The sequence below is a fragment of the Phoenix dactylifera genome, chromosome 8 (genome assembly GCF_009389715.1).
Source record: "Phoenix dactylifera cultivar Barhee BC4 chromosome 8, palm_55x_up_171113_PBpolish2nd_filt_p, whole genome shotgun sequence".
NCBI classification, from domain to species: Eukaryota; Viridiplantae; Streptophyta; class Magnoliopsida; order Arecales; family Arecaceae; genus Phoenix; species Phoenix dactylifera.
Window position 1 is genome coordinate 12,882,661 of NC_052399.1, and position 12,162 is coordinate 12,894,822.

The window sequence follows — 12,162 nt, forward strand, 5'->3', positions numbered from 1 at the left end:
CAATCTATTTTAAAAGATCCATGGGGCCAGATCGGATTCTAATTAGACCCGTTCTATTTTTCGAGTCAGATCTGCGTTTATTAAATTCTGATCCGACCCGACCTAACCTATTATTTTTTGGATCAATTTTGAATTGTTCACTCTATGTCCCGACCCGTCCCAACCCCGAATCCGGATACACTGTTAGCATATATTCTTATGAGAAAATTGCACAAAGAGAAGACTACAAAATGTAATTGCTCAATAAAGTTGGCAAGAAGAGTTCTCCTCTAAATTGATTTCCAATAAGCCCCACTATTGTATGCCAAATAATAAGTGCTAATTGCTTACATTTTAAAAGCATGAATCACGCTATAACATAATAACAACATGAAGAAGTATTTTTAAAATGCTAGGCAAGGCAGTCAAGGCTAAGAGCCTGACAAAGTCAATGGGTTGAGTCTTGGCTGTGCATGAGCTATAATTTAAATAGGCCCAATCAGGTGAGTTTGTCCAAGACAATACAAAATATATCATGTGAGACCCAACCCAAAATAGACCATTTTGGGTTGAAGTTGGCAAGCCCAACCAGCTTCAGCAAGAAGAAAAGATTGCAACAGACGATCACGATCGCGATCCTCTACTTCCTCTTCGGTTGAGCGGATAAGCCACAGTAACCGCGGCTACTATGGACTCCGCGGACCGTTCGAACAACCATCGGCCATTGGGTCTTGCTAACCCGCTGTCGGGATCACGGACATGTGCGACGTCCAAGCTTATCACCTCTCCCAAAATTTCTACAAATTTTCAAGTCCCTTATGCTCGATCTTACACATAAGCTCTCTTCCCTTTCTTCCTTCTCCAGTGGCCACCACACCCTATCAACTGAGTGCCACTACCGAACTCTCTTCTTCCTGTGTGCCCCGATTGCTCCATTTTTTTGGGCCAAGCTTTGTCGCCATTCTTCCAAGCGTCAACACCTTAAGACCTCCGGACCGAACTATCCTCAGCCAAGATCCACCATCTTCACGACTTATCGGTAAGCTTCCCTTCCCTCTTTCTTCTCCATTTTTCCTTTGGTTGAGATATCCCCTCTATTTCGATCCAAAGTAAGATTGTCCTTGGCTTCTCCCTTCTCACCAGCCACCGTAGTCGCCGCTGGCCACCGCAGCCACCGATAGCGGCCGTCGGCTAGACGTCGACCCCCTACCACCAAGGCTTGGCCGCCACTGGACCTTCTTCTTTCTTCTCTCTCCCATCTCTTCACCCCTTCTTCTCTCTGTTCTACCTTCTTCTTCCTTCTCAAATTCTGTATTCATTTTATTTGTTTATTTGCTTATAGATTAGTTTCTCAAATTCTCTTTTCTCTCTCCTAACTCATGGGCCATACATAATGATTAATCCAGATTGACACGTACCATTAACAACCAAATCCAAACTCCTAATTAAACCCAAATTGAGATTCTTTCTCTTCTTCTTATTTCTCTCTCTAAGCCCCTTTCTCCCTCTAAGCAAACCTAGAGATCTTAGTTCAAAGCCCTGACTCTTCTTTTGCTTAGATCCAACTTGACCCTAGGTGGAAGCCATGCACCGCCTCAATACTTGGGCAGCATTCCTGACCGTACCCCCAGCCTTTTAGGTATCTTCTAGAATTTGGTTATCCTTATATTTTTGAGCCACTTAAACATAGCTTATCTTGACCAGTTTAGACCAATCCGGACAGTCGGGGCACTACTACCTAACCAATCTGATTTGGGCATAAGGCTGTATTTCTAATAGTATTATAATTTTTGACCTTGTTTGACTAGAAAATAATGAAAAAATTGATTATGTTTTTTTAACAACATTAAAACAGGTGAACCTGACCCGCCTGCCTGAAGTCAAATTTTAAAGCAAGAGATATTATAATTGATGATGTGTTGTAACTTAATTCTTCAAAGTATATTTTTCAAATTCTTGATAAAATAATAATTAATTTATTAAATTTGATTAAGATATATATCTTATACTTAGTTAAACGGGTTAAGCATGCTATTGTTATGATAGTAACTATTTTAAAATATGTTATCTGCTATGTTATAAAATTTAGAAAATATGATCGAGCAAATTATAAAAATTTTGTTTTATATGTATATATTTTTAGCACTACTATAATCTGGCCCTACCAATGGAGATTATTTATTGTCCCTATTAACTTGTAATATGGGAAACTAGTTTCGACACCGAGCCATTAGTGATTAAAATAGTGATATCTGGGCACCGAACCACAGGTGATTAGAATAGTGGTGTTTAGTACTTTGTGCATTCTAATCCATGCCATTAGGTTACCTAGCCATAGCTTGATATTGAGTTTCTAGTATCAGTTTATGAAAATAATAATAAACTTCAAAAGAGATATATGTATTATTTGAAAATTGATTTATTTTCAGTCAATATCTTGCTCTTTAACTACTTATTTATTTGGCATGCTTTGGCCCCACTTTGGGGTATTATATTACTTTTTGGGCTAGTGTAGCTCATTAACTTTTCTTTCTCTATTTTTTAGATATAGATTCATGATTGCTCAGGACTTGAAGGAGTGTGCTAGATCTTCTGAAGATATTCTCAGTTTTTTTTTTGTGAGTTCTAGTTAGACTATTTAGACTAGTTAGAATATTTTATTTTATTTAAATAGTAATTAAGCATATGCTAGCTTATGTGACTTTAGAACAATTGATTGTAAGAATTATTTGTAAAATATTTTGATTAAATTAATTTTTAAGAATTATTGCTTTGATATGATCTGTAGCCTTGCATACTTGTATGGTCTGCCGTACAGGTATACGGCATCTATTACGCTGTAAGTTCGGGGCATGACATATCCTATAGTTAGTTTAGTCTATTGAGGCCAAGTTAGACCTGTTGTAGTAAAATTTGGACTGGATCAAATTCTCATGGTTCATCATATAAGGGGCGACCTGGAGCCAAACAGAACCCGACCCGGATCCAAATTTTTTTGGTTGGGATTGAGTTATACATGGACTCAACCCAACCTGAATGATCCGTTGGGTAAGAAATTTTAGCCGTGGATTCGATCCGACCCGACTCGACCCAATCTTCTATTATGTTGGGTTTGGGTCTATCATTAAGACCTAAATAAAGAACCAGGTTGGATGTTGGGCCCGAACAAAAAATTGAGTTGAATCGAGGTCACCCGTAACCCGTCCGTCCCGACCCATGTGCACACTTAGGCTTTAGCGATATTTTTATAGCAGCAAAATAGCGAGGAAGTTGAGGAGGAGCATGAGAGCGACATTGAGTCGAGGCTCGATCCTACCCGAGACCAGTCTTTCCATCCACAAGAGTAGGCTCCATGAGCCATGCTCTTAGATCTCTCCACTGTGAACTTTTCGTTTCTCACCGGTCGCCAAATTCTTCCAAATAAAACTTTGGGGACATTTTTCTTGTAATAAAGCCTATGTTGCTGCATTATCTACATTTGCTGCAAAATGAAAATTTACTATAGATTTTGAACTATCCTACTATGCAAAAATAAATTCTAAATTTAAAAAAAAAGTATATATTAAATTATTTATATAAAAATGAAAAATACTTATGAAACCGTTTTTAAAAGTCTGAAAGCAGGCCATTAAAAGCCAATGTGCCAGCCCACGCTGCCAATTTTGTCCGCACCATTAATTCAGACCCGTTCGGGTGACCATGGTCCCCCCCCGAGTCAACGACCCACTGCCACCTGCGGGCCCCACTCTGGCCTGTCACCTCCCAGTTGCCGAGCAAAAGCCTGCCCCGGTCAACAAGCCAACCGACACGTATCCGTTCACGGAAACGCGTCCACCTCCCATTCGCCCCACCACGCGACGAACACCTGAAGGGGCGCACCCGAGGCTTAACCCCCTGGTGGGCCCCAAACCCTCAGAGGGAAAGCGAGTCGAATGAAGCCAAAACCATTAATTACCTAAAAACCCAACCGAATTAAGATAAGCCAAAATAGAAAAGAAATTAACGTGGTCTTCCCGCTGGGCCCCACAGCCGTCCGATCCATGACGGAGCGTTCGTTTCCATCAAAAAAGCTCTCTTCTGAACCGTCTGATTGGTCTGATCAGCGGTAGAGATTTTACTGCGGTGTGCAATACACGAGAAGGGGTGTGTATCTCTCATTTGCCACTTATACTCTCCCGTATCTCTCTCTGGAATTTATTATTATTGAAGTCCCTGTGTTTCCTTTTCCCTTTTATTTTTCTCCAGTGCTCGGAGGTATTTTATTATGTGACGGGAGAGGGGGAAGAGAGAGAGAGAGAGAGAGAGAGAGAAATATTTCTTCTCCGGTGAGTCTTCGGCCAAGACTCTTGGCTTTCACACCCTGCGATCCCACGGCAGCCGCGGGAGCGAAGGGGGCGCCCGAAATCTAGGGTTTTCTCCGAGCCGCAAACCGAGGTTAACCTTCCCTGAGCGCTTATTTCTTCTCCGTTCTTCCGCCTGAGTTGGGAGTTTGAGGTTGATTTCTGTGTTGAAATCTTCAATCCATCGTTTTGGTTTGGTCTTTCTTCGTTTGAAGTTTCATGCAGCGTATTCAGAATTTCACCTTTGTTTAGGATTTGAGCTGATTAAAATCGTCAAAAGTCTCATCTTGTCTCCCCTCCTCTTCTCTTTCTCGTCGCTTTTTTGAATCGGTTTTTGGAGATCTGCCTTCTGAGCTAGTTTTGAAGCTTCCCGATGCTTTTTTGTTTTAGGGATTTGAAGTTTTCGGAGCTCTTAGGATTTCGAGGGTTTAAAATTTGTTTTTTTAGAAGCTATCTGGAGCCAAGTCTTTAGATTTTTTCCCCCCCTATAATCTGTCTAACTCGCATGCGAGGGATCCAATCCTGTTTTTTGTTTGTCTGATTCGAACTAGAAGAAAGTGGAAAACTCATCAAAATATTATCTTGGTTTGCTTTTTTTTCTCCCCCAATTTGTTCAGCATCCACAGTGAGTTGCTGACAGCTAACAGATGGCCTGAGATTTGGATGTTATTTGAAGTGCCTGGTGCTGAGCTTTCGTGGAGTTTTGGGGCTTTTTTGAGGGTTGTTTTGAGATGGAGGAGGTGGAAATAACGAATAGGACGGCTGTGGAAAGCTGCCACAGGGTCTTCAATCTTCTATCTCAGTCCCAAGACAAGCTCCGCTTATATAGAAATCTAGTGGCAGAGACTGAAGAGGCTGTTTCTAAATTTAAGAAAGTAGTTTCCAAGCTTAGCAGTGAAGCTGGTCATGCAAGGGTTCGGAGGTTGAACAAAGCTCTTTCACCCTTCAATCATAAGATCTTTTTAGATAGTCCAATAGTATCTAGGCCCATCCCTTCTCCAGTTCCTCTCCAGCTCCTCCCAAGAGATCCTATAGAACTCCCAGTAAGAGAATTAGGTTCTAGTACCAAAATCCCTCAACAAATCCCGCAAAGGATGTTCCTTGAGAATCCTGCATTGGATCAGGATACTGCTTCTAGAGGCACTCTCCAACTTGGCTTACAAGCTCCCTCCACCCACCTCCATTTCCTCCAACAGCAGCAGAACAACCAAAAGTTTCAGATTCAGCAGCAGTTTAAATGTCAGAGTGAGATGTATTCTAGGAGCAATAATGGAATAAATCTTAAGTTCGATAACTCTAGTTGCACGGCGACTGGATCATCCTCAAGGTCCTTCTTGTCATCCCTAAGTGTGGATAGAAGCGTGGCAAGCATGGATGGGAGGCCCTTCCATCTGATCAGTGGGCCAGAATCATCCAATCCAATTAACTTGAACCAGCCTCCAAGGAGGAGGTGCATTGGCAAAGGGGAGGATGGGAGTGGCAGATGTGCCACTGCGGGCAGGTGTCATTGCTCGAAGAAAAGGTTAGACTTTTAAAATTAGGTTTACATTCTTTTGGCTTTTTACATTGTTTCTGGTTTTGGATTAATAGTTCTCATCATCGAATCTATTTTGTAGGAAGCTAAGAGTGAGGAGATCTATTAAGGTGCCTGCCATCAGCAACAAGCTTTCTGATATCCCAGCTGATGAATACTCATGGAGGAAGTACGGACAGAAGCCAATCAAGGGCTCTCCTCATCCTAGGTAAATAATGCACTCATATTGCTTCTCTGTTTTCCTTTCCATAAATTTATGGAAGTTATCTCGCCTTCAATAGTAACTTTGACATCGTAATTCTGGATCTATGCCTGAAAATGAATTGGATGCTGATAGGATATCTGTATATGCATATCTATATCTATTTTTATTTGAAAATACAGATAAATCTGCAGATGTTAATAGGATGCTCAAATTCATGTCGAAATTTGTTTTTAACGGATACGAACAAAAATTGGATATTAATAGTATGAATATAAATGCTGATATAAATCATATAGCTAACTTTATGAACCCCCAAATCAAAGATACCACTATATGGAAGGTAAACTAAGTTGAAAACATGTTAATTTTGTCAATGATTTCCCTTTAAAGTTCATGAGAACTTTATAAGACTAAATAGGATTACAAATAGAACTGGACATTCAAATATGGATTGGTTTTGTCTATGCATATCCTTACTTGTTTTTCTTTGACGGATATTGATATGGATAAAGATATTAGTTGGATGCTTAAATTTGTATCTATGTATCTATGGATAAAGATATTAGTTGGATGCTTAAATTTGTATCTATGTTCAGGTAGATTTGGATATGGAAACAGATTTAGATGGATATTATCTAGCCCACTCTCACCGCTATGTAGAACTCATGGCTCGGTCTCTATTTTCATGATTTACTCATTTTTCACACTGTCATATTCATGATATTTCGATTCAGTAAAGACCATTAGTTGTTGTATTCACTGATTACTGATATGCAATGAATGAACTGGGGATTTGCTCATTCTAGTATATAGAGGAGTTGATGAACAAGTAGGTTGACATTTCACTGAATATTACTACAAAGTAGGTTTAAGCTATTTACTTCTCCAGAATGTTGTCAATTGCGACAGGATTGCCTTAGCTGTTTAGATCCATGATGGGAAGCTCCCTTGATATCTTTATCTCCCTCAATGCAAATGTTTGTCACCGGAGAGGTTAGGCCAAATGCCACTGTAAAGTCCCAGATAAGTATTTGATCATGATGGAAAAACAACACGAGCAAGCAATTGCCTTACCTGTTGTCTTTTTCCTGCTTGCCAATGGCAAATTTAGAAGGCTAGCCATGGATTCCTTCAGAGTAGAAGTTTTCTAACTGATGTTTTAAGATACAGTCATAGTTACTTGTATGTATTGGAAGTAGTCAGATTTATAGTAAATTTTTTTTTATTCACTATGTTTAACCTAATTATTTAAATTTTTCTTGAGTAATTCTCAAGCTCAGCCTAACCTCCAAAAATTATCCATCTGAATTCATGCAGGGGATATTATAAATGTAGCAGCATGAGAGGCTGCCCTGCAAGAAAGCATGTTGAAAGGTGTGTGGATGATCCCTCGATGCTTATTGTTACTTATGAAGGTGAGCACAACCATGGCAGGTTATTGTCCCAACCGGTGCACACATAGAGGCTGGACCAAGCTCCTTCACCAAGTGGTTCTAATGCTCGCTTAGATGTATTTGCAAGCATTTGAGTTTCTCCTGTAAATAGAGCTTCTGTGATTGAGAAATCCATGCCATAGGGAGGTAGCTTACATGGGATGGTTTCTGGGTCTTTTGTGGTTTTGAGGGGAGATACAAGGAAAAGTTATTTTCCATTTAGCCGCAAAGAAATGCTAGCAAGAAATGGTTGAACTGTAACAACTGTTGTTGACATTAAAAATTCTGGTAAATCTTAATTCTCTTAGATTTAGACTTAGTTCGAAGTACTCAATTTTCTAACTATGAAGGGTCGAAGGGTGGTGTAATCAACAATACAATGCGATGTTGGAAAACGACTGAATGAGTATATCTAGTCTTGAATTCAAAGAGTAGAAACTTATGTTGTTCAAAACCTTTTTCTTTTGTGTTGCTTGCACTCAGTTTCAGTACTTGGAATGTGTTTATTTCTTTTGTGAAAATTCATAGCTGTTAAAGTTTATCCTTGATCTCCAGGCTGGCCATCATTGCTTTGATATCTTGGTTGTTGGTTGATGTGTACCATATAACAAATTGTGCAGTTTGGCATTATTTCAACATCGGTAGTGTGAAGCTCCATGAAGCCTCTCCATGATCTAATACCTCACAAGTAGATGATGTGGGTCTAGCCAGCTCGAAAGGTAGAGTGTGTTGGTGTTGTTGGTCACAGCCTACACTGACTCAAATTATGCTGCGGTTATTATTTTATTGAGATGTTCAAAGTTCGCAAGAGCTAACTTAAGTACACTGTACAATCTTTGTTAGAGCTGCAAATGGAACTATGAAAATGCAACAGAAATTATTACCACATGATCAGATACTGACTGGAGAGAGAGTAAGGTGGTATCCAAGTAAACATAATACTCTTAACAGCAGTTCAAAGGACAGTTTATATTTTAACACTGCTAATGTCTCTCTTATCAATGTTGTACATGACATTGGCACTAGTGAAGAGCAGTCCCATTCAGATTCTTGGAGAATTGCTTTGTAGGTGAAAAGGGAGCATGGAAACAACATCTGGAGACCTGAATCATTTTGTCTGAGGTGCCTGTTAGGCTAGTTTAGTTTTAGTAGGGGAGACAAGCATCAAAGCACTCAGTAAAACTGAATGAGCTGGTACACCAGAGAATCCATTACCGGGGTTCATTGTTGGTCTGATGGTTCCATCAAAAGTGTTCCTGCTCTGAGAGATGAGTATAGCATCCAAAATTTTGTCGACCTTCCCAATTAAAATGTTGGGGAGCAGATGTGAAATGAAAGCAGACAAGCGGCAAGGAAACAATGGCAGGCAAATGAGTGAACATGCGAGATCTCTGGGAAGACCACAGCAGGAGGTTAATAGTATTGGTGGTCTCTCATGTCTGGTAGGTGTCGAGCAACAGAACTAGGTTTGTTGGTTTCTTCTCATCTATTTGCGGGGACTGCAGGATGCCGGTGACAGGAGCTATATGTCTACTGGAGAAACTGCAGTGCTTTGAACCTTGATGACCCTTCAGAATTCCATGCATAATGTTTTAGAACTCATCAAGTTAACCTAAAACTTGATTCATTGAGTTGATTTGGCTGCCTTTCGAGTTGAGTTAATCTTTGGTTCGGATTGCATAAAACTCAGATATGTGGATTAGCGAACTAACCATTTTATTCAAGATCTCATTAAAGCTGGAAACTTGGTGACTCGATTGACAAATTCAAGCAAGTGATGATGTAGATACCCAATTTACCTGCCTCATTATTTTTTTTCACATATTACTTAGAAGGATTAAACTGAGGAAAATGAGGGTTTTCATGCCATATTTTGAATTCCTTTATGCATTACAAGAAAAAGAAGCATAACCGGCACTTTTTAAGGTCTCTACGGACGCTTAGAAGCGTCTGTAATTTGCTTTCCGATGCTTTGTAAAGTGTCGCCTATGTAAGAGTAGAAAATTAAATTGCCGACGCTTTCAAAAAGCACCAACACTTTAAAGCATCGCTAATTAGCGACGATGCTAATAAGCATCGGTAATCCTGATTTTAACAACGCTTTAAAGCAGTGTTAGAGTTAATTTTTTTATAAAAAAATTATTTTAAAAAAAATTTAAAACTTTGCATACAAATCCAAACACATACACAACAAAAGCCATATACACATGTCACAATCAGATATATTTTTTAAAATATTCATATTGTCAAATATAATTACATTTATATTGTCAATTTATATTTACAATGTGCTTCGAAAAACATAAAAAATATACTTATAAAACTCCTAAATAAAAACTATTAGGGGTCGATGGTATCATCATCTCTACGAGTAGATAAAGTATCAGAAATCTACAAGAAAAAAATAGAAACCTAAGAAGTTAAGAATACGAAAATCATTAAGCTCATTAAAAAAAGCATGATACTTATGTAAAATATTCAAACAGATATAATTATTTATCTGAGGAGGGACAAACCTATGCAACAAAGATGTAATCTGGTCAAGCTGAGCCCTCAAAGATTGTATCTCTGTCTGATGGCCTATATGTGGTCTCTTTTCTCTTTGCAGATATTAATCCTTGCAATTTCTTCTTTTCTTTCTCAAATAACAAAAACGCCTCTGTGTTTTAAATAATATTATTTTTGAATACATATACTTTAAAATATGTAATTAATCTTTTAGATAATTTAGTTCTAAGAATCACATTTCTTCAATTATTTAGACATTTTTACTTTCCTAATTATCATGGACTTTTATATTTCAATGTTAATTGCAAATTTGATCTGAGCTTTCAAGTTCCTCAATTCAAAACATGTTGGGTTTCTCAGGGGGTTTAAGCTGCTATACCATGTTAACATAAGACCTCAAGACTGCATTGATATTCCACTGTTGTTATCTCATTATGATATGCTCAAAGTAAAACAATAAAAATGTCGCAATCTATATATTCATTGAAATCATAATTGCTGAATAATATCTTCTGCTGTAGTGCATGCTGAATAATTATTTCGTTTGTAAGCAACCAAGTGCATATGTTGACTATTACTTTTGTCAGGGTAAATGTGTATAAAATGTTTATAATGAAACAGGAAATTAAGAGAATAAGATGATAACTGGGACAAGCCCCAATTCATTAAGTGAACCATATCTAACAAAAGATTTTTAAGCCATGGCTGGACAACAAACCTTCATACACACACACACACACACACACATATATACATATATGTATATATACGTACATACATACATACATATATAATATATATACCCATATATATATATATATATATATATATATATATATATGTATGTATGTATATGTATGTATGTATAATTTTCCAGTACAATACAATATACTGATTTTAGACAACTTAATTTATAAACAACGAATATCAAAAACTTTGGTTTTTATGTTTCCATGATCAGAGAGAGAAAAAGAGGAAATTTTAATTCCACTCATCTCAAACCTTTCAAAGGATATAGTAATACAATAAAAGAGTGGTAACAGTAGAGTTCTAGGTTCTTTTTGTTTTTGATTTTATTAAAAATGAATAAATTACCATATTTAACTATTTATACTAGTGAAGTCACCACTTTTATGATATAGATTGGATTTTTCTTCTTGATAAAACATGTTAGGAACTTTCTAAAATAATAAATAATTTACATTAGGATGAATTCGTCTTGGAGCTAGATCTTGCCTACTTCCTTTGAATTCGAAGATATGCTAGTCAAAATTTTTCATGAGAAGGTAGGTTTGGCCGGCTATGAGGACCAAACAACATGATGGCCCATTGCTAGGAAGAAGCACCAACACCTTGGGATTCTCTCATCTGCATAGATCTTGAAAAATTACTCAATTTTTTTTAAAAAAGGTTATGGTCTTCAGTAATTTTAATGTGCTATGTGATCTTAAATAGCTATTCTATCTCACAATAGATCTAGTGATCCTCCTAGTTCAAAGCTCTATTTGTTAGAGAATTAAGGGTCTTGTTAAACTAAAATTAAGGATGGGGAATCTCCTACTTCCTTTTCATGCGACTGACCAGTTAACCTTGTTGGCCTGGAATTTGATCCTTTTCTGCCTATCAAAAACATTGATCCTCCAGTGATTGATTTTTCTGGAATTTTTAGCTTTCTAATTTGAATTAGAGCTTTTGTTAATGAATTTAGCCTCTTCTGAGAAGTATCTAGCTCTTTTAATGTCAGTACAACAAATTTCTTATAAACATGAACTAGCTATCTTACATTCGTAGCTATCACAAGGTCAACATTTTCTTCTTCTAGTAGCATTCATCAAAAAATCTTTTCCATCCCTCACGAACCTGTACTTTTATTGTTGCCTATAGAAGAACATGTCCTGATCGCATAAATAGGGGTTCCCAAAGATGACCAGACGTACATCTAGACGAACCACTTCATAGGTTATCTCATCAACATACCTTTAGCTTTAGCAAATAGAAAAGGTACACTATCAGTAATCTTTAATTCAACTTTCTTCTAAATCCAATCAAGAGGGTAGGGATGTAGATGTGGAGTATTCTATAGCTCTAGTTTCTGAACTAGACCTTTAAAAATAGATTCTTCTAGTTGGCAGGATTCACGACAATGCTTTAATTTGCTTGGAT

General features: G+C 37.8%; 1 protein-coding gene across 2 annotated transcripts; it reads left to right on the forward strand.

The window, feature by feature from the left end:
• The first annotated feature begins 4,232 nt into the window (after nucleotides 1–4,232).
• On the forward strand, nucleotides 4,233–7,945 carry LOC103716572 (protein WRKY1). 2 transcript variants are annotated; one of them, XM_008804614.4, is made up of 4 exons: nucleotides 4,234–4,413; nucleotides 4,937–5,841; nucleotides 5,936–6,061; nucleotides 7,376–7,945. In XM_008804614.4, exons 2-4 carry the CDS (start codon nucleotides 5,051–5,053, stop codon nucleotides 7,518–7,520), a joined length of 1,062 nt encoding a protein of 353 aa, XP_008802836.2. In that variant the 5' UTR covers nucleotides 4,234–4,413; nucleotides 4,937–5,050; the 3' UTR covers nucleotides 7,521–7,945. The 2 variants fall into 2 exon arrangements, with proteins under 2 accessions (XP_038984885.1, XP_008802836.2); XM_039128957.1 differs by having other exon boundaries at nucleotides 4,233–5,841.
• Nucleotides 7,946–12,162: the final 4,217 nt, after the last annotated feature.